The 14,846-nt window shown below is 52.7% G+C and overlaps 1 protein-coding gene across 4 annotated transcripts in view; it reads right to left on the bottom strand.

The window, feature by feature from the left end:
- Positions 1-3,010: 3,010 nt before the first annotated feature.
- Positions 3,011-14,846, bottom strand: part of LMF1 (lipase maturation factor 1) — a 139,782-nt gene continuing 127,946 nt past the window's right edge. For all 4 annotated transcript variants that reach the window (XM_086853850.1, XM_086853851.1, XM_086853853.1 and 1 more), the window contains 2 exons: positions 10,157-10,269; positions 3,011-3,667 (listed from right to left, as the gene is read on the bottom strand). In XM_086853850.1, coding sequence (XP_086709976.1) covers positions 3,493-3,667; positions 10,157-10,269 — 288 coding nt within the window. In that variant the 3' untranslated portion in view covers positions 3,011-3,492. The remainder of the gene's footprint in view (positions 3,668-10,156; positions 10,270-14,846) is intronic.

Here is a 14,846-nt window from a genome sequence, read left to right as displayed (position 1 = left end):
CCAGGTCCTGCCCACCCTCCCAGGGAAGGATTTTTCCCCAAATCCCACGTAACTCCGATGAGGAGGCAGAGCAGGGTGGACACCCCGATGGCACCGGCAGGGACGCGCGCGGTGTCCGGCTGGGACAGAGCTCACACAGGGACAATTCCAGAGCTCAGCTTCTTCCTCCTCACCTGGAAAATGTGAACAAATTGAGGATTTGGGGCTGTGGTGAGGAACCAGGACGTGGATGTTCCCATGGGCATTCCCAGTGTCCCTCCATTGGGATCACGGTGGCAGCTGGAAGGCTCCGACAGGCACATCCCTGGAATATCCCGTGCCAAGAGGAGGTGATGGAAAGGAGCCCCTGAAGTGACAGAGCAGGAAGGGGCTTTTAGCATCCATGAATCCTGCATTGGGGTCAGACTCTGGAGCTGGAAATCCCCCCAGATTGGAGGCACTGAAGTGTTTTCCCAGTGAGGAAGGGGCTGCTGATGAGGAGATGGGCCCCAGGCAGAGCCTTCCCAAATTATCCGCCCCTTGTTGTCTGCCCAAGCTCCTTCAACCAAGCAACACCCTGAGGAAAGCTGGAAAATGGGATTTTGAGTGGCAAGACCCTGTTGTGGCTTCAATTTTAACCCAAACTGGGGGAGGGGGGGGACCCAGGGAGTTGGGAGAATCATTTTTTCATTAAAATCAAAATCGATCCATAATGAAAATAGACTTGGAATGGGAAAAGCCGAGTGCAAATGGAAGCTTTTAAAGATTCTTTTGACTGACAATAACCTGAAGACCCTCCAGGAACTCCAGCCTGGAATAATCAGATTAAATGGAAACTAATATACGATCCTGGAATTCATCCCATGCTGCTCTAAACTTGGAGCAGCTGGATAATTTCGCCTACAGGTTTGTGCCTCCTGCCCAGCAGTTCACACGGAATTGTTTGGCCAAACTTAATCTACCAGGAAAGGGGGAAAAAAAAAGAAGAAGTTTTTCCCTTTCATATGTGTTAAAACAAAGCCAGCTTTTCCAAGCAGCTGGGAGCAGGGAATGGATATGGCTGCAGGTATTTCCTATGGGAATTCCCAGCCTGGAGTTTGGCTGCTTTAAAATCAATGATTCTGATTTATAAAAGATCCAGGAATGAGGAATTCTCTGTGTTGGGGGGGATAATTCCTGTGGATTCCTGCATGGACACAAACTCATCTCCAGCAGCTCCCCAGCACTGAGCCCTCCACAGGGACCACATTCCCAAATGTGCCAAATCCATGTTTTGAGAGGAATGTTTGAAGATGGAACCTGGGTGGATCCAGGGAGGTCTTGGCACAGATTCCCAGAGAAGCTGTGGCTGCCCCTGGATCCCTGGCAGTGTCCAAGGCCAGGCTGGAGCTCTGGGATAGTGGGAGGTGTCCCTGCCCATGGCAGGGATGGGATGAGATTTCAGGTCCTTTCCAGCCCCTCTGGGAATGTCTGGAAGGCCCAATCCAGCCTCCCACAGCCCCATCCCCTTGCCATGGGATTGTCCCTTCCCCAATTATGCAAGCAGGGATCATTTCCTCATTGCCTACGTCCAAGGGATGAGCTAAAACCCCTCTCTCCATTCACATTCCCTTTCTGCTCCCCTCAGGAACAGACTTAGATGTGGGATTAAAAAAAAAAAGGGAGAATTCCATTTTTTTGGTGGGGGGAAAAGGAGCTGGGATGAGCTGGATCCGACCTCGCCACAGTCAGCAGAAATGCAAACCCAGCTGGGCTTGTGAGGGGACCTCGTGCTTCCAAAAGGCTGGAATCTTGGGAAAAAAGGGGAAAAAGTCACTTCTATCTGGGTTATACCAAGTGTGAATACCTGGGGTACCTCGAGGGTCAATAACTTCCCTGTAGGAAAAGCAAATCAGAAAATGAAAATGGATTAATTTTGATCCAGGAATGCCCCTGAGATGTCTCCAGCCATGGTGGAGATGGAGCTGCTCAGGATGGACATGGAGTGACCACCTGGCCACGTCCTGCCTGGCTCAGCCCTGGAATTTCCTTGGAGCTGACAGAGAAACAGGAGGAGGGAGTGGGATGAGATCAGGCTCTGGATTGGGATGAGCTGGGAAAACCCAGCCTGGAGAGAGGCGACATCCCAGGGGGCTCAGCCCACTGAGGGACCCACACCCTGCGCTCCACAACTTCTGCAGGAGGTGGTGGGACCTCAGAGACACCAGAACTGGTGGGAGCAGCTCCCAGATGGAGTTTTCCTCCCCACGGATTCCCGGTGCTGACTTGGGAATGCCGCAGCGTTTTCCTTCCAGTGCTGAACTCGGGATAAAAACCCTCCACAAACCCTTCCCAGCAAACAGATAACACAACGTGGTTCTGATTTCCTCCCACCTCGGGATAATTGCTCCTTTTCTTTTATAAATTCTTGTCCCAGGGAAATGTTCCCAATGGAATCTGCTCCTGCCCCTTTGGATGGGTTTTATCTTCCGGGCACTGCTCCGGAGCAGAGCGGGGAGCTTGGATTGAAAAGGAAAAAAAAGAGGGAAAAAAAGACTTAACAAGCAGCAAACAGGAATGGGAATGCTGGTCTGGGATCCATTATCCCTGACCCAGAGGTTGGAAAGCAAAAGAAATTCATTAAATTGGGGAGGGGAGAGGCCATGGGGCGTCCGTGGGGGTGCCTGGGGGTGTCACTTGTCACCCATCACCTGTCACCTGTCACCCAGCCAGGGCTGGAGCCACTGGAGAAGGAGCAGCTTGGAAGGAAAATCCACTGAGACCATGCAAAGGCACCCTGGAACCCACGGGAGGGAGGAGGGGAGGGAGGATTCTCCTCTCACAGCCCTGGATCCCGGGATGGGGATCAGGCACTCGGACACGACACCGGATTCTCCCCAAAACACGAATAAATGCCAGGACACCCCTCATTCCTCACCTGCCACCCCATTCCCACGGGAGCTGCCTTGTCCCTGGTGAGCCACACCAGGAGCTCCTTTTTTTCCCCTTTTTAGAGCTTCCAGGGAAAATCAAAACCCGGTGAAGCTCCTGCTGGTTGTTCAAGAATTGTTTGCTTTAATCCCTTTCCAGGAACACCAGCTCCCAGTGGTGCCCATTTGGTACATGTGGTCAAAAAGGTGGGAAAAAGCATGGAAAAGAGCATTCCAGTGCCTGCATCCACAGCCCACACAACCCCAGAGATCCCTCCTGGTTTGGTTTCCCTGTTTTTGTTTCAAACCCACATTCAGCCGCTTTTGGCAATGCCAACACCTCTCCCCAAACCAATCATGGTTATTTGCTTGCCTTTTTCCCAGATCCAGAGGAATTCCCCAAGGGAGCAGCCTGGAAAATGAAGTCAGTCACTGAGGTGAGGAAAAGAAGCTCACAAAGCAAGTGGGAAAATTGGCTGGGAATCTTTTGGAAAATAGGTGTGAACAAGGATAGCTGTAAAAAATAGAGAGGTGGGAAATGTTGGGAAGGGAGCTGCCCATCCTCCCTCTTTCCAGCTGGTCCCTCTTGTCCTGTCCTCTTCCTTCAGTCCTGCACGGGATAAGGCCAATTCCTGTCCTCAAAGAACTTCCTCAGGCCCTGCAGGTTGACGGGGGGGAAATAGGGGCCGATCCTTTTCCGGATCCACCACTTCCCGTCGCTGGCGTGCTTCCCCCCGGGCTGGCTGAACTTGTACTTGAAGTGTTCCCCCCGGATCCACCTGTGGGAGACAGAACAGGAGCTCAGGGCTTGGCCAGACTTCTGGGAAGAGGCTTGGGCATTGTTTTTATTCCCTTGGGATTGGTGTTTTGGAGCTGTTCTGGATGGAGAAATCAGCTTGAGGCTCTGCATCCCAGTGCTCACTCCATCCATCCATCCATCCATCCATCCATCCATCCATCCATCCATCATCCATCCATCCATCCATCCATCCATCCATCATCCATCCATCCATCCATCCATCCATCATCCATCCATCCATCCATCCATCCATCATCCATCCATCCATCCATCCATCCATCATCCATCCATCCATCCATCCATCCATCATCCATCCATCCATCCATCCATCCATCATCCATCCATCCATCCATCCATCCATCCATCATCCATCCATCCATCCATCCATCCATCATCCATCCATCCATCATCCATCCATCCATCCATCCATCCATCCATCCATCCATCCATCCATCCATCATCCATCATCCATCCATCCATCCATCCATCATCCATCCATCCATCCATCCATCCATCCATCATCCATCCATCCATCCATCCATCCATCCATCCATCCATCATCCATCCATCCATCCATCCATCCATCCATCCATCCATCCATCATCCATCCATCCTTGGGAAGCTCCCACAGCAGCAGCCACACTGGGAAGGCTTTGGGAAGCTCCCAGGCTCCTCCTGTTGCCATTTAGGAATGCTGGCATCCAGCTGTGCCTCGGGAATGACGCATGAGCAGAGCAGTTTTTGCACCCCCTGCCCTGAGCACTCCCCACATCATCTTTCCACAGCCAAGCATGAAAGAATAATAATAATAATAATAATAATAATAATAATAATAATAATAATAATAATAATAATAATAATAACAGTAATGCAGGAATAATAAGGTTTTTTCCTTGCTCAGAGCCATCCTGGAGCATTTCTGCCTGGGATATTCTGGATATTCCCTGACTCCCGCAGCACCCCCTGCCCCAGCCCCGTTAGCGCAGCTCTGAGTGCATCTGTTTTCCGGCTGCTCCGGGAGCTGACGGCAAAGGAGGTTTGAAAGCAGTGCAGAAAGAACCATTCATCAGTGTCAGGAAACACTCTGGGAGCTGCCCATGCCGCTGGATCCGGGGGTTTGTCCCCCTTGATGTAGGACATGCTGACAAGGGCCGGAGCGGCGCCCGCGCCGCCTTTGCCGGGAGCATCGCCGGCGTCGCCGGGCGAGTCCATAAAATACCCACAAAATAAAACTGTCAAAGTCGTGTCAGTGCTCATTTAAACCTGCTCTGCTCCACTAGGAAAATACAGACCCTGCTACTGAGCAGGGCACCGCAGCTGGGGGATCCCTGGAGCCGCCGGGAAGGTCCTTCCTGCTGCTAAAATAATCAGGGATGGCTCCCACGGATTTGCCATCAGCGCTCGGCTTCGGGGAGCGGGGCGGAGTGAAGGGCTTGGAGAAAGCTGCACCCAGTCCCAGGAGAGCACGAGGATTCTCCTACAAAACCATGGGAATACGGGATGCCTGGGGAGGTTTGGAGTCTCCATCCTTGGAGGTGTCCAAAGAAGGTCTGGATGTGGCACTCAGGGCTCTGGGATGGGGATTTGGCACAGGTGGGACTTGCTGAAATTAAAGGCCTTTTCCAGCCTCAGTGATCCTGGGATTCTGTGTTCATCACACCCATCACGTTTTCCAGGGGAGCTGTGCCTGCTCCTGGATCCCTGGAATTGTCCCAGGCTGGGTTGGACAGGCCTTGGAGGTCCCTTCCATCCCAAACCATTCCATGATTCCATGATTCAATGACCTCCATTCTTCCCCTCCTCTGAGGATGAAGGAAGATAAACGGGAAAAGGGGCCCTGAGTGGAATTTGGGGAGCACAAACCTGCACCTCACCCCCTGCAGCTGCTGCCTTCACTCCAGGCCATTCCTGCATTCCCTCTTTTCCCTGCTTTCTGAGGCTGGGAAAAGCCAAACAGGGGCTGAAGTGTTGTTCCCACAGGGTTTCCTTTGCAGGAGCACAAAATTCCTGTCCATAACTGGAGTGTTACTGAACAATCCCTGCGGGTCCAGGTAGCCACTCCAGGATGATTGAAGATTTCCAAGCCGTGCTGCCTGACTGCTCTCTGGAATTCCCAAAACAGATCCACCTCCAATCCCAGATCCACCTCCCAGAAAAGCTTCAGAGGCTGATTTTATGGCAGTGTCCTGCTCCAAGCATCCCTCCACCTGCCACTCGGATTACCTGGGGTTTTTTTCCTTCACTAAGTGGCTGCAGAGCACCTCCCAAGCTGGACCCATCTCCGTCTATTCCCAAAATAAATGGGAGAGAGGTGGAAAACCTGGAACCCAGGAGGGAATATTTCCTTGCCAGGCTCAGGGTGTAAAAGCTGCAGCGTTTAATACCCACTGGAGCCCCTCATTTCAGGGCTCACGGAGTTTACAAGCTCTGCCGGTGTTTATAACCTGCCCGGGTGCCTCAATCCTGGAATTAGGGGGTTTTCCAGCTCCTGCAGTGCCGGTCCTGCTCCCTCTTCCTGGGATTCAGGGAGGGAAGGAGCTACAAACTGATGCCCCCAAGTCCATCCTTGCAGGGCTCACAGAGTTTGTGCAGTTTTGGGGATCCACAAAGATCTCCTGGCAGCTGGAAGGGATCCACAGGTCTTGGAGCCTCCCTGATGCAGGAGATTCCCTGATCCCTGCTCTGGAGGAACAGCAACAGCTTCAGGAAGGTTGGGAAGGAGCTGCTTGACCTCACTGGGATGTCCCAGGATGTCCCAGGTACTCAGAGAAGGATGAGAAAGGCTTGTGGGGCAGAGGAGCCGTGGAAAGGTTGGGAAGGGTGATCCCAGTCTCCAGCAGCTTCCCGGGATTCCCTGAGCAAACACGATCTGGCAGCTCCTCCTCTCTCCCTGGGAAGGAACTGGCACCAGCTCCCCTTAAAAACTGGGTGTAAACCGAAGGATTTTGATGGGATATTGGGAAGGAATTCCTGGCTGGGAGGGTGGGCAGGGCCTGGCACAGATTCCTAGGGAAGCTGTGGCTGCTCCATCCTGGAAGTGTCCAAGGCCAGCTTGGATGGGGTCTAGTGGAGGATGTCCCTGGCCATGGCAAGGGTGGGACTGGATGGCATTCCAGGACCCTTCCAGGAGATGGCAAACCCTCTCTGCTGCGAGGAAAAGGGGACAAAATCAATCTTTGGGCAACTTCTGATCCGAGAGCGGTGCCAGGAGAGCGACAGCACCGAGGAGGGAGGACTGAGCCACCCCAAGGACCCTTCTGGCCATCCCCACCGGACTGGGCGAGGCCCTGGCCTCGGGGGGAGGCCCAAAAGGCTAAAAATAGCCAGCATGATTTTTTAAATCAATATTTTGCCCTCAGCAGATGCCCGGCGGCAGCTGCCCTGCCGCGCTTTCGGGAGCCGCTCGTATATCAGCCCCTCCTGACATCTCCCAACTGGACGTGTTAAAAATTAGCAGCGATATTGGAGTTGTTGGGACGGAGACCTAAATCTCCCAGACAGCTGTAATTAGTTCCAGAGGGTGCAGCTGTCTCCCTGCAACAGCTGAGGGGTTCCAGGGGGGAAAAAAACCAACCCAGGGGTGGTTTCTGTAAGAATTAATGGCCTGACAAGGCAAGGAGGGGTGGGAGAGGGACGGCAGAAAGCAAGCAAGCGAGCAAAACAAGCTTTGCAATGTTTTGTTTTGGGTTGTTGGGGATTTTTTGGGGGGTGTTTTACCTCCAGGTTCCCTGCTCTGTTGTAAATCAGGTGGTGGGAAGTGCAAATTCATCGGGGTGACATTGCTCCAGCACCCTGCTGGTGGGAGGGAGCATGAATTAATTCATCTTGGCCTAAATTTAGGGAATGGGGGAAGTTTTGGGGTTGTTTTTTAGTGCTGCTGATTCTGAGGCTCCTGCAAGGTCTGGTCCCACAGAGCTGCAGCATCCCAGGGGCAGCTGAGCCTTGAAATCCCCTTGGGAAGTGCCACAGTGGGGTTTTCCTCTCTGGTTTTTCCTCTCTGGATGGGTTGGAAAGGGTGGGATAACACCAAGGGCAAAGCAAACTGGGGGGTGAAAAAAAACCTGGATCCAGATGGATGCAAGGCTGGAATCTACTCTGCCAAGGAAGAGAGATCCCAGAGTGGGGGAAATCCTGTCAGCTTGGGATGAGCTTCCCTGAAATACTGAGGCTGATTTTCCCCAAAGAAAACCCCTGAAACTTCCCTTCAGGACTGTGGAATTTAATTCTGGGAATATCTGAGCGGTTCATTCCCACCTCATCCCAGTGATGCCTGGATTTTTCAGGAATTCCCACTCCCTGCCTGCTCTCAGCACTGCTCCAGAGTCACCTGGATCCCTCTGGGGAGGGACCAAGCCCAAATTTGGCTTCTACAAAGTGCAAACGTGACCGAGCTCTTCCCATGGCTTGGGATCCACAGATCCCAGGCATCAAATCCAGTCCCTTTTAAATGGGAGATCAAATCAAATCCAGTCAGAGAGAATCCCAAATGCCACATTCCCCCGTGTCCCAAAGCACCAGCTCCCTCACAACCAGCACCACTACAAATCCAGCTCTTCACACCCATGGTGGGGCTTTCCCAACCAAATGCTACTTTAATCAGAATAAAAATCCTCAAGTGACTGTGATTTAATATCAGAGACACCAAACAGACCCAAAAACTTGGTGGTTTTTTTTTTTTTCCTCCCCCTCCTGTGGGCTAAATGTGATTTTTGTTTCCTTTGATTGTTGCAGCCTTTTCCATGGTGTGTTCAACACTTCTTAATTTTTCAGCCTGAGCCCTCCTGTTCAGATTTATGAGGGCTGGGCTTTTAAGAACTGTCCACTGCCCCAGAATATTTGGGAAATCCACATTCCCCAAACATCACCGGCCTCGAGGTCTGAGCTTCCCACTCAGCCAGGCTGGGCCCTCAACAATGCCCTCATTTTTAATCAGTCACCTGTTTCTCATTTGAAGTTTATCACACTTGAAAAAATACTATAATTTCTTGAGTTGTAAAGGACCCTCCAAACTTTGGTCTCCGAAATTTCATTTCGAAGGCATTAACTCATTCTGAAAGTCCCTTGGCTATTTAAGGTGTAGAGTTTCCATTAACAGAACAAACTCCGTGGAGGATGGAGCGCAAGGTTCTTATGGAAAACAGCCCCTTCCCCTAATTATTTAGTCTAGCAGGGAATGAAAATAATTAAGTCTCAAAATTCCCTTTAGAGTGGAGGGAAGGGGGGAATAATGGTAGGAAAATTAGGAGTTTTTTCCACCCAGCTACTGTGGTGGGAATGAAGGGATCCCTGAGGTTGGCAGCAAACTTTCACCTCAACTTGGATGGAAGTCCAGGATAATGGAATTACAGGATCAGGGATGGTTTGGGATGGAGGGGAGGTTAAAAATCATCCAGTTCCACCCCCTGCCAAGGGCACCAGGCCACAGAGAGCAGGGTTATGGGATATTGGGAAGGAATTCCTGGCTGGGAGGGTGATTCCCAGATTCCCAGAGAAGCTGTGGCTGCCCCTGGATCCCTGTAAGTGTCCAAGGCCAGGCTGGACAGGGCTTGGAGCATCCTGGGACAGTGGGAGGTGCTGGAGTTGGAACTGGATGGGCTTTAAGGTCCTTCCCAACCCAAACCATTCCAGGATTTGGGGATTTTTACCATCTTGGGCTTTATGAAGCACCTCAGAGGAAACATTTTGGTAAAAGTGGGAAGTTTTCTGTGCCTCAGCTGGAGAAGGAGTCTCTCCTCAGAAGGTTTGAGGGATGCAGTGCCCTAAAGCTGGAAAACATCAGCAGGATGTGAGGGGAATTTCATTCCACGCAGAGCTCTGGACCTGCATCCCTGTTTGCAGTGCATCCTCAGAGCCCCAAATGGAAAACATTAGCAGGAGCATAACATGACTTGAGTTGATCCAAAATGCCCCAAAAAAATATGTTTTCTCAGCTAAAAATAACTCCATCAACAAAACAGGCGCTTTTGGGACAAAATTCCTTTTGTATAAAACCTCGGAGTTTGTATAAAACCTCTGTGCCTTTCCCTGGCTGATGTTGGCTTTGTCTCTTCCTTGAAAACACAAACAAGTCCAAGACGAGTGTCCACAAACTCAATAATTCCTGCAGGGCTGTTTTGTCTTTGAAACACCTCAGGAGGTCCATGGAAAGTGGTGGGGTTTGACCTGAGCTCACAAAGAGAAAAAACCCCAAAGCTGAGGGGCAGGAAAGCACAGCAGGAGGGCCCATCCCTGGCCAGGAGCAGCACCAGCGAGCCCTTCATGGATCTGCTGGCAATGGGCTCATCCCAAGGCTCCCTCTGGGCCCTCCAGGGGGGAATCAAGGTGCTGGCAGCACTTTGGTGTCCATCAAAGCCACCCTAAATCCCAGCTGGGTCCCACCAAACACAAAGCCCAGCAGGAAGCTCCTGTGTATGGTCAGGGTGGGAACGAGGTGGAGCTTCCAGCTCCCTCAGGAGAACTCCAGGCTTACCTTGGAGGGTCCCTGCCTGCGAAGGGGTTGGTGGCCAGCAGGGACAAGGTCTCCTCTTCCTGGGCCAGCAGCTTCCCAGCCAGGTGGATGATCCATTCGTTCTGCTCGTAGGTCTTGGGGAAAGGAAGAGGAAATGGAAATGTTAGGAACTGATGGGTTTTTGCTGGAGTGTTACTGGGATTGAAGGTTTCTGTCCTTGGGGAGAGATTTGGGTGGAAAATGGTGAATTTCTCAGTGTTTCAGCACATGTCCCATGGGATCCTTGAGGTCCAGAGAGAGACTGGAGGCCTCAGGGAGCAGGGAGGGCTTCCCTGGGTTTGCCTCATCTGCCAGTTCTGCCCCCAGATATTTGATTTAAATCATTTATTTAGCAAACCCCACAGGGGAACCATAACAGCACATTTTTTATGGATAACCCATCCATCCTTTTAATCCAGACTGCTTCCCCCTGGGAAAAGGGTTTGGGTTGGTTCCCTGGTGTTATCCAAAGGAAAACAGAAGAAAGTGGCTTCTCTATTCCCAGTTCCTGTCTCCATTTTCTGCCATGTGATCCATCCTCCCTAAATTCCTTCCTCATGGACCCACTGCTGGAGCAGCACAGCGGCAGAGGCTGAATTTCGGTAATCCTGAGGCACCAGGGATTTGGACTGGATGATCCTTGTGGATCCCTTCCAGCTTGAGATACTCCCTGATTCTGTGATTTCCCTCCCCGCAGGAATCCTGCTCTTTGCTCTTGTTCAGGCTCCTTCTGAGGATTTCTCCCATTTCTGTGCCTTGGGCTCGGCCGGGATTTCTCCTTCTCCTGCTTTTCCCAGCAGCTGATTTTTGAGTGCAAGCAGTAGGGGACACTGTGGGAAAGGGAAACCCGGGAGCTGTTACCTGCAGGGCTCTCAGCAGAACACAGCCCCGAGGCAAAGCTGCTCCGCAGAGCTCCCCTCATGGCCCGCTTTGTTATTTCTGTCACCAAGGGAAACGGGAGCGAAACCATGGAAAACACCAGGGCCCATCCAGGGCAGCTCTGCCTCGCAGGGTTTCTGACCCCAGCTCATCGCCATTTAGAGGAAAACCACAGTTATTTCAGCCAAAAAAGCTTTTCAGAGTGATGCCTCTCCCCCTCCCGCTTCCTCCCTGCTCCTTCCATCTGCTCTCATCCGTCGGGGATGGATGATGGAGACAGGGATGCTCCAGCAGCCCCTTCCCGGTGCCACCTGCTGGCACCGAGGCCACCGGGACACGGCGAGCCCTGGGAATGAGAGCCTGGCACCGCGTGGGATGTGCCACACAAACCTCACCCAGCTCCCAGGACGAGCTGGCACTGTCCCCATGGCTCACCCACTCCGAGTCTCCGTGTCCCCCAACAGCTCGGGGGGGCTGCAGGTGCTCAGGCTGGGATTTGGGAAGGTGGGTGCCAAGGTGGAACCCCTGGATGGGAGAGAAGATCTCCCAAAAGGTGGATTTGGCTGGGATTTGGGAAGGTGGGTTCCACCCTGGGAATCCCTGGCTGGGAGAGAGGATCTCCCAAAAGGTGCCACAGCAGCTCAGGGATCAAACATCACAAGCGGCACCTTCAGCATCCTGCCTGGACATCCCAGTGCCCTGGATGATGTCTAACATCATTTCCAGGAGAGCCTGGGAGATTTGGGAGCTCCTGTGTGAAAGCTGGGAAGCACCAGGAGAATGGGAACAGGAATTCCCGAGCTCCATGGAGGCCCCCAAACCTTCCAAGCCTCACTGAGAAGCGGGAGGCTCCAGGAAGGTGGGATCGGCTCCCCAGCTCCCGTGGTCTCCAAATTGTTAATTAGCAGCTCCGTGCACACCAGAGTTGGACTTCTGGTCTGTAAAGTGTTTTTCTTGTAAAATTTACAACATGTCTGGCCCCAGTGAAGTCTGCGGTGAGAAATTTCCAGGCGGTGCAGCCCCCGCCCCCCTCCCCGCACCGAGGGCTGCGCTAACGACCCTGCTTAACTCATTACTCTGGAAAGTGATACCGTGGAGAAGGGGGGGAAAAAGAGTCCAGGAGATCTGGGCTGCACCCAGGGAAGCGTCACTCCAAGGGGTTCCTCTGTCCGTGGATCCAGTGAGATCCAGCTCTGGATGGACTGAGATGGAGGGATCTGAGTGTGCAGCACAGGGCCTGAAACACCCAGGGGATTAATTATAGGAGAAAAAAGAATCCAGGATGGATGCTGACATTGCTGGGAGGTGGGAAGTTCTGGGGTCAGTTTTAGGGTTTGGATCTTCAGTGAGCACCAGAAGCAGCCGGGAGTGATCCTGCACAGCGATGGATCCCTGGGCTGCTCCAGCTCCATCCAGCCATGGACCACAAGTCCCACAGCTGCTCCTGCCCTCCCCTGGGGCCAGAGCTCTCCCCAGGCCACCCAGAGCCGGGGCTGCATCCATCCTGAGATTTTCCATCCTGGGATTTTCCATCCTGGGATTTCTGGGGAACCCACGGCTGCACAGGCACTGCAGGGACCATCGTCACTGTCCAGCCCTGCCTGGGGAGCTGCACCCCCCAGGGGAGGAACACACTTCCCTTGGCCATCTTTTGGGAGTTTTCCTTCTGTTTGAGCACAGAAAGCAGCTCAGGGAGCTAAACACACAAAAACCCCGCTGCCAGCCCAAAGGCAGCAGAGCTGAGTGCTCCCACAGCACCACAGCCCTGAAGCCTTTCTGTGTTCACGGACACTCTGTGCAGATCCATGGGAATGCCAAGGGCAGCAATCCAGCCAGATCATCCTCAGCAGCCCCTGCAGCTGGGACCAGCACCCAGAACCTCCAAAAATCCTATTCCAGGTACAACAGAGGGGACCAACAAAGAACTTCGGGCACTTTTTTTGCTAAGACCTCTCCAAGCTTTGAATTCCTGATGGGTTTCAGCCTTGTGCAGAGCTCAGGCAGACACTTCCCCCCATCTTTCCATGCCAGTCTCACCCCAAATTCCACTTTGGGAAGGGGATTTGCTCCTTCTCCCAGCCACACGTGAGGAGCTGAGCATCACCTCCCCAGCAGAGCTGCCCCACCACCTCCCTGCAGCTGTTGGCACTCCCTGACCTCCCCACTCCAACACTTTTCCAGGGAATAAACACGGTGTTCTCACCTTGAACACATTCACTCGTGTCCAGGAGAATTTAATAACTGCACAGAATTGAAACCCAAAGCTCTGCTAAGTCAGGCACCAGCGAGGAGAGCAAAGCAGCCACAGTAGCAACAAAACTCTGCCGATAACAAAGTCAAGGGAACGTTATCATCCCCAAAAAAAACCCCCCAGAAACCCCCTGGTGCTATGGGGAACACGTTCCCAACTGAAATAATAATAATAAGGAGGTTTTTCCTTGAGCTTTAATTGGTCATTTAATGAAAAAGGACTGGGGATTAGTGTGGTGTTTTATGGAATCTCAGGGCTGGCACGGGCGCAGGAGGAGGTCAGGACGAGATGCACATGTGGGAACAGCTGGAAACTTGGCACAGGAGCCCGGGGTTATTATTTCACGTGGTTGGGAGCCCTGAGTGGTTTCAGGTCGCAGTCAGTGGCTGCCAGAGGGGCAGGGCAGGTTCCATTTCCCCTGTTCTGGTGTGAGAGGCTGGTTTTGTGTCCATGGGGGATGTAACATGGGAATTCCACGGTGGAATTCCACCATCCTGGGCATTCTCAGCCCGTATCCACAGTTCAGCACCTTCAACGTTGCTGTTTGGAGCTATCAGGAGCAATAATCCCTGTCCCACAGAAAGGAGGCCACAGTTCATACCACCCCTGGTTGGTTGATGTAATTCCAGCTCACCATCACTTGTTACCACCCTGCTGCCCAAGGAAGGTCCATTCTGTTATCTCCAATAACCACAGGGAATCATGGAATGTTCTGGATTCCAAGGGACCCTAAAACCATCCAGTGCCAAGGGCAGGGACACCTTCCACTATCCCAGGGTGATCCAAGCCCATCCAGCCAGGCCTTAGACACTTCCAGGGAGCCAGGGGCAGCCACAGTCCCTCTGGGAATTCTATTCCAGCCCCTCCCCACCCTCACAGGGAAGAATTTTTTTCCTAATTTCATCCCATTTTTTTCTATGAGTTTCCCAAAAAGCCATGCCTCCAGCCCAATGTGCAGTTACTCACTAAAAGCCACCCCTCAATCCATCCCACAAGAAAATCCTTGGGAAAGCAGCTGCTCCCTGAAGGAGGCAGGAGTAAAAGGCTGCATGAGACAGCAGAGCAAGACTTTGGGAATCAGCTCCTCCATCCCAGCTATCCAGGGAAAGGCCACACCTGGCACAGCTCCCGTATCACCTCTGGCTCGGGGAAGAAAAGTCCCTTTGTTGCAGAGTGGGCTGTGGAACACACGGTGGCCACGGGACAGGAATCATTCCCTGCACCCACAAGGTCTCCCTGTGTGTTTATCCAGCCCAGGGCACGATAGGATATCGGGCTGCTCTGCCATTCCAGGCACTTCCCTGGCCCTGTTCCTGCAGGAGGTGAGGCTGCCTGTGAGCCAGCTTGGAATTCTGCATGGCTGCAGGGAGACAAGAATCCCAGGGAAAAGGAGGAAACAAACCCTTCCCTCTGCACATGGACCAGAACACAGCAATGGAAAATGGGAGTGAGCAGAGGGGGAAGGAAGGAAATGGAAAAGGCTGAGCTGGGGACAGGGAGCACAAGGCTGAGGGTTGATTACGACACTCACACCTCCTCCTC

This window comes from Cyanistes caeruleus, chromosome 17 (assembly GCF_971803275.1).
Source record: "Cyanistes caeruleus chromosome 17, bCyaCae1.hap1.1, whole genome shotgun sequence".
Lineage (NCBI taxonomy): Eukaryota > Metazoa > Chordata > Aves > Passeriformes > Paridae > Cyanistes > Cyanistes caeruleus.
This window is presented reverse-complemented; position numbering and strand designations above follow the sequence as displayed.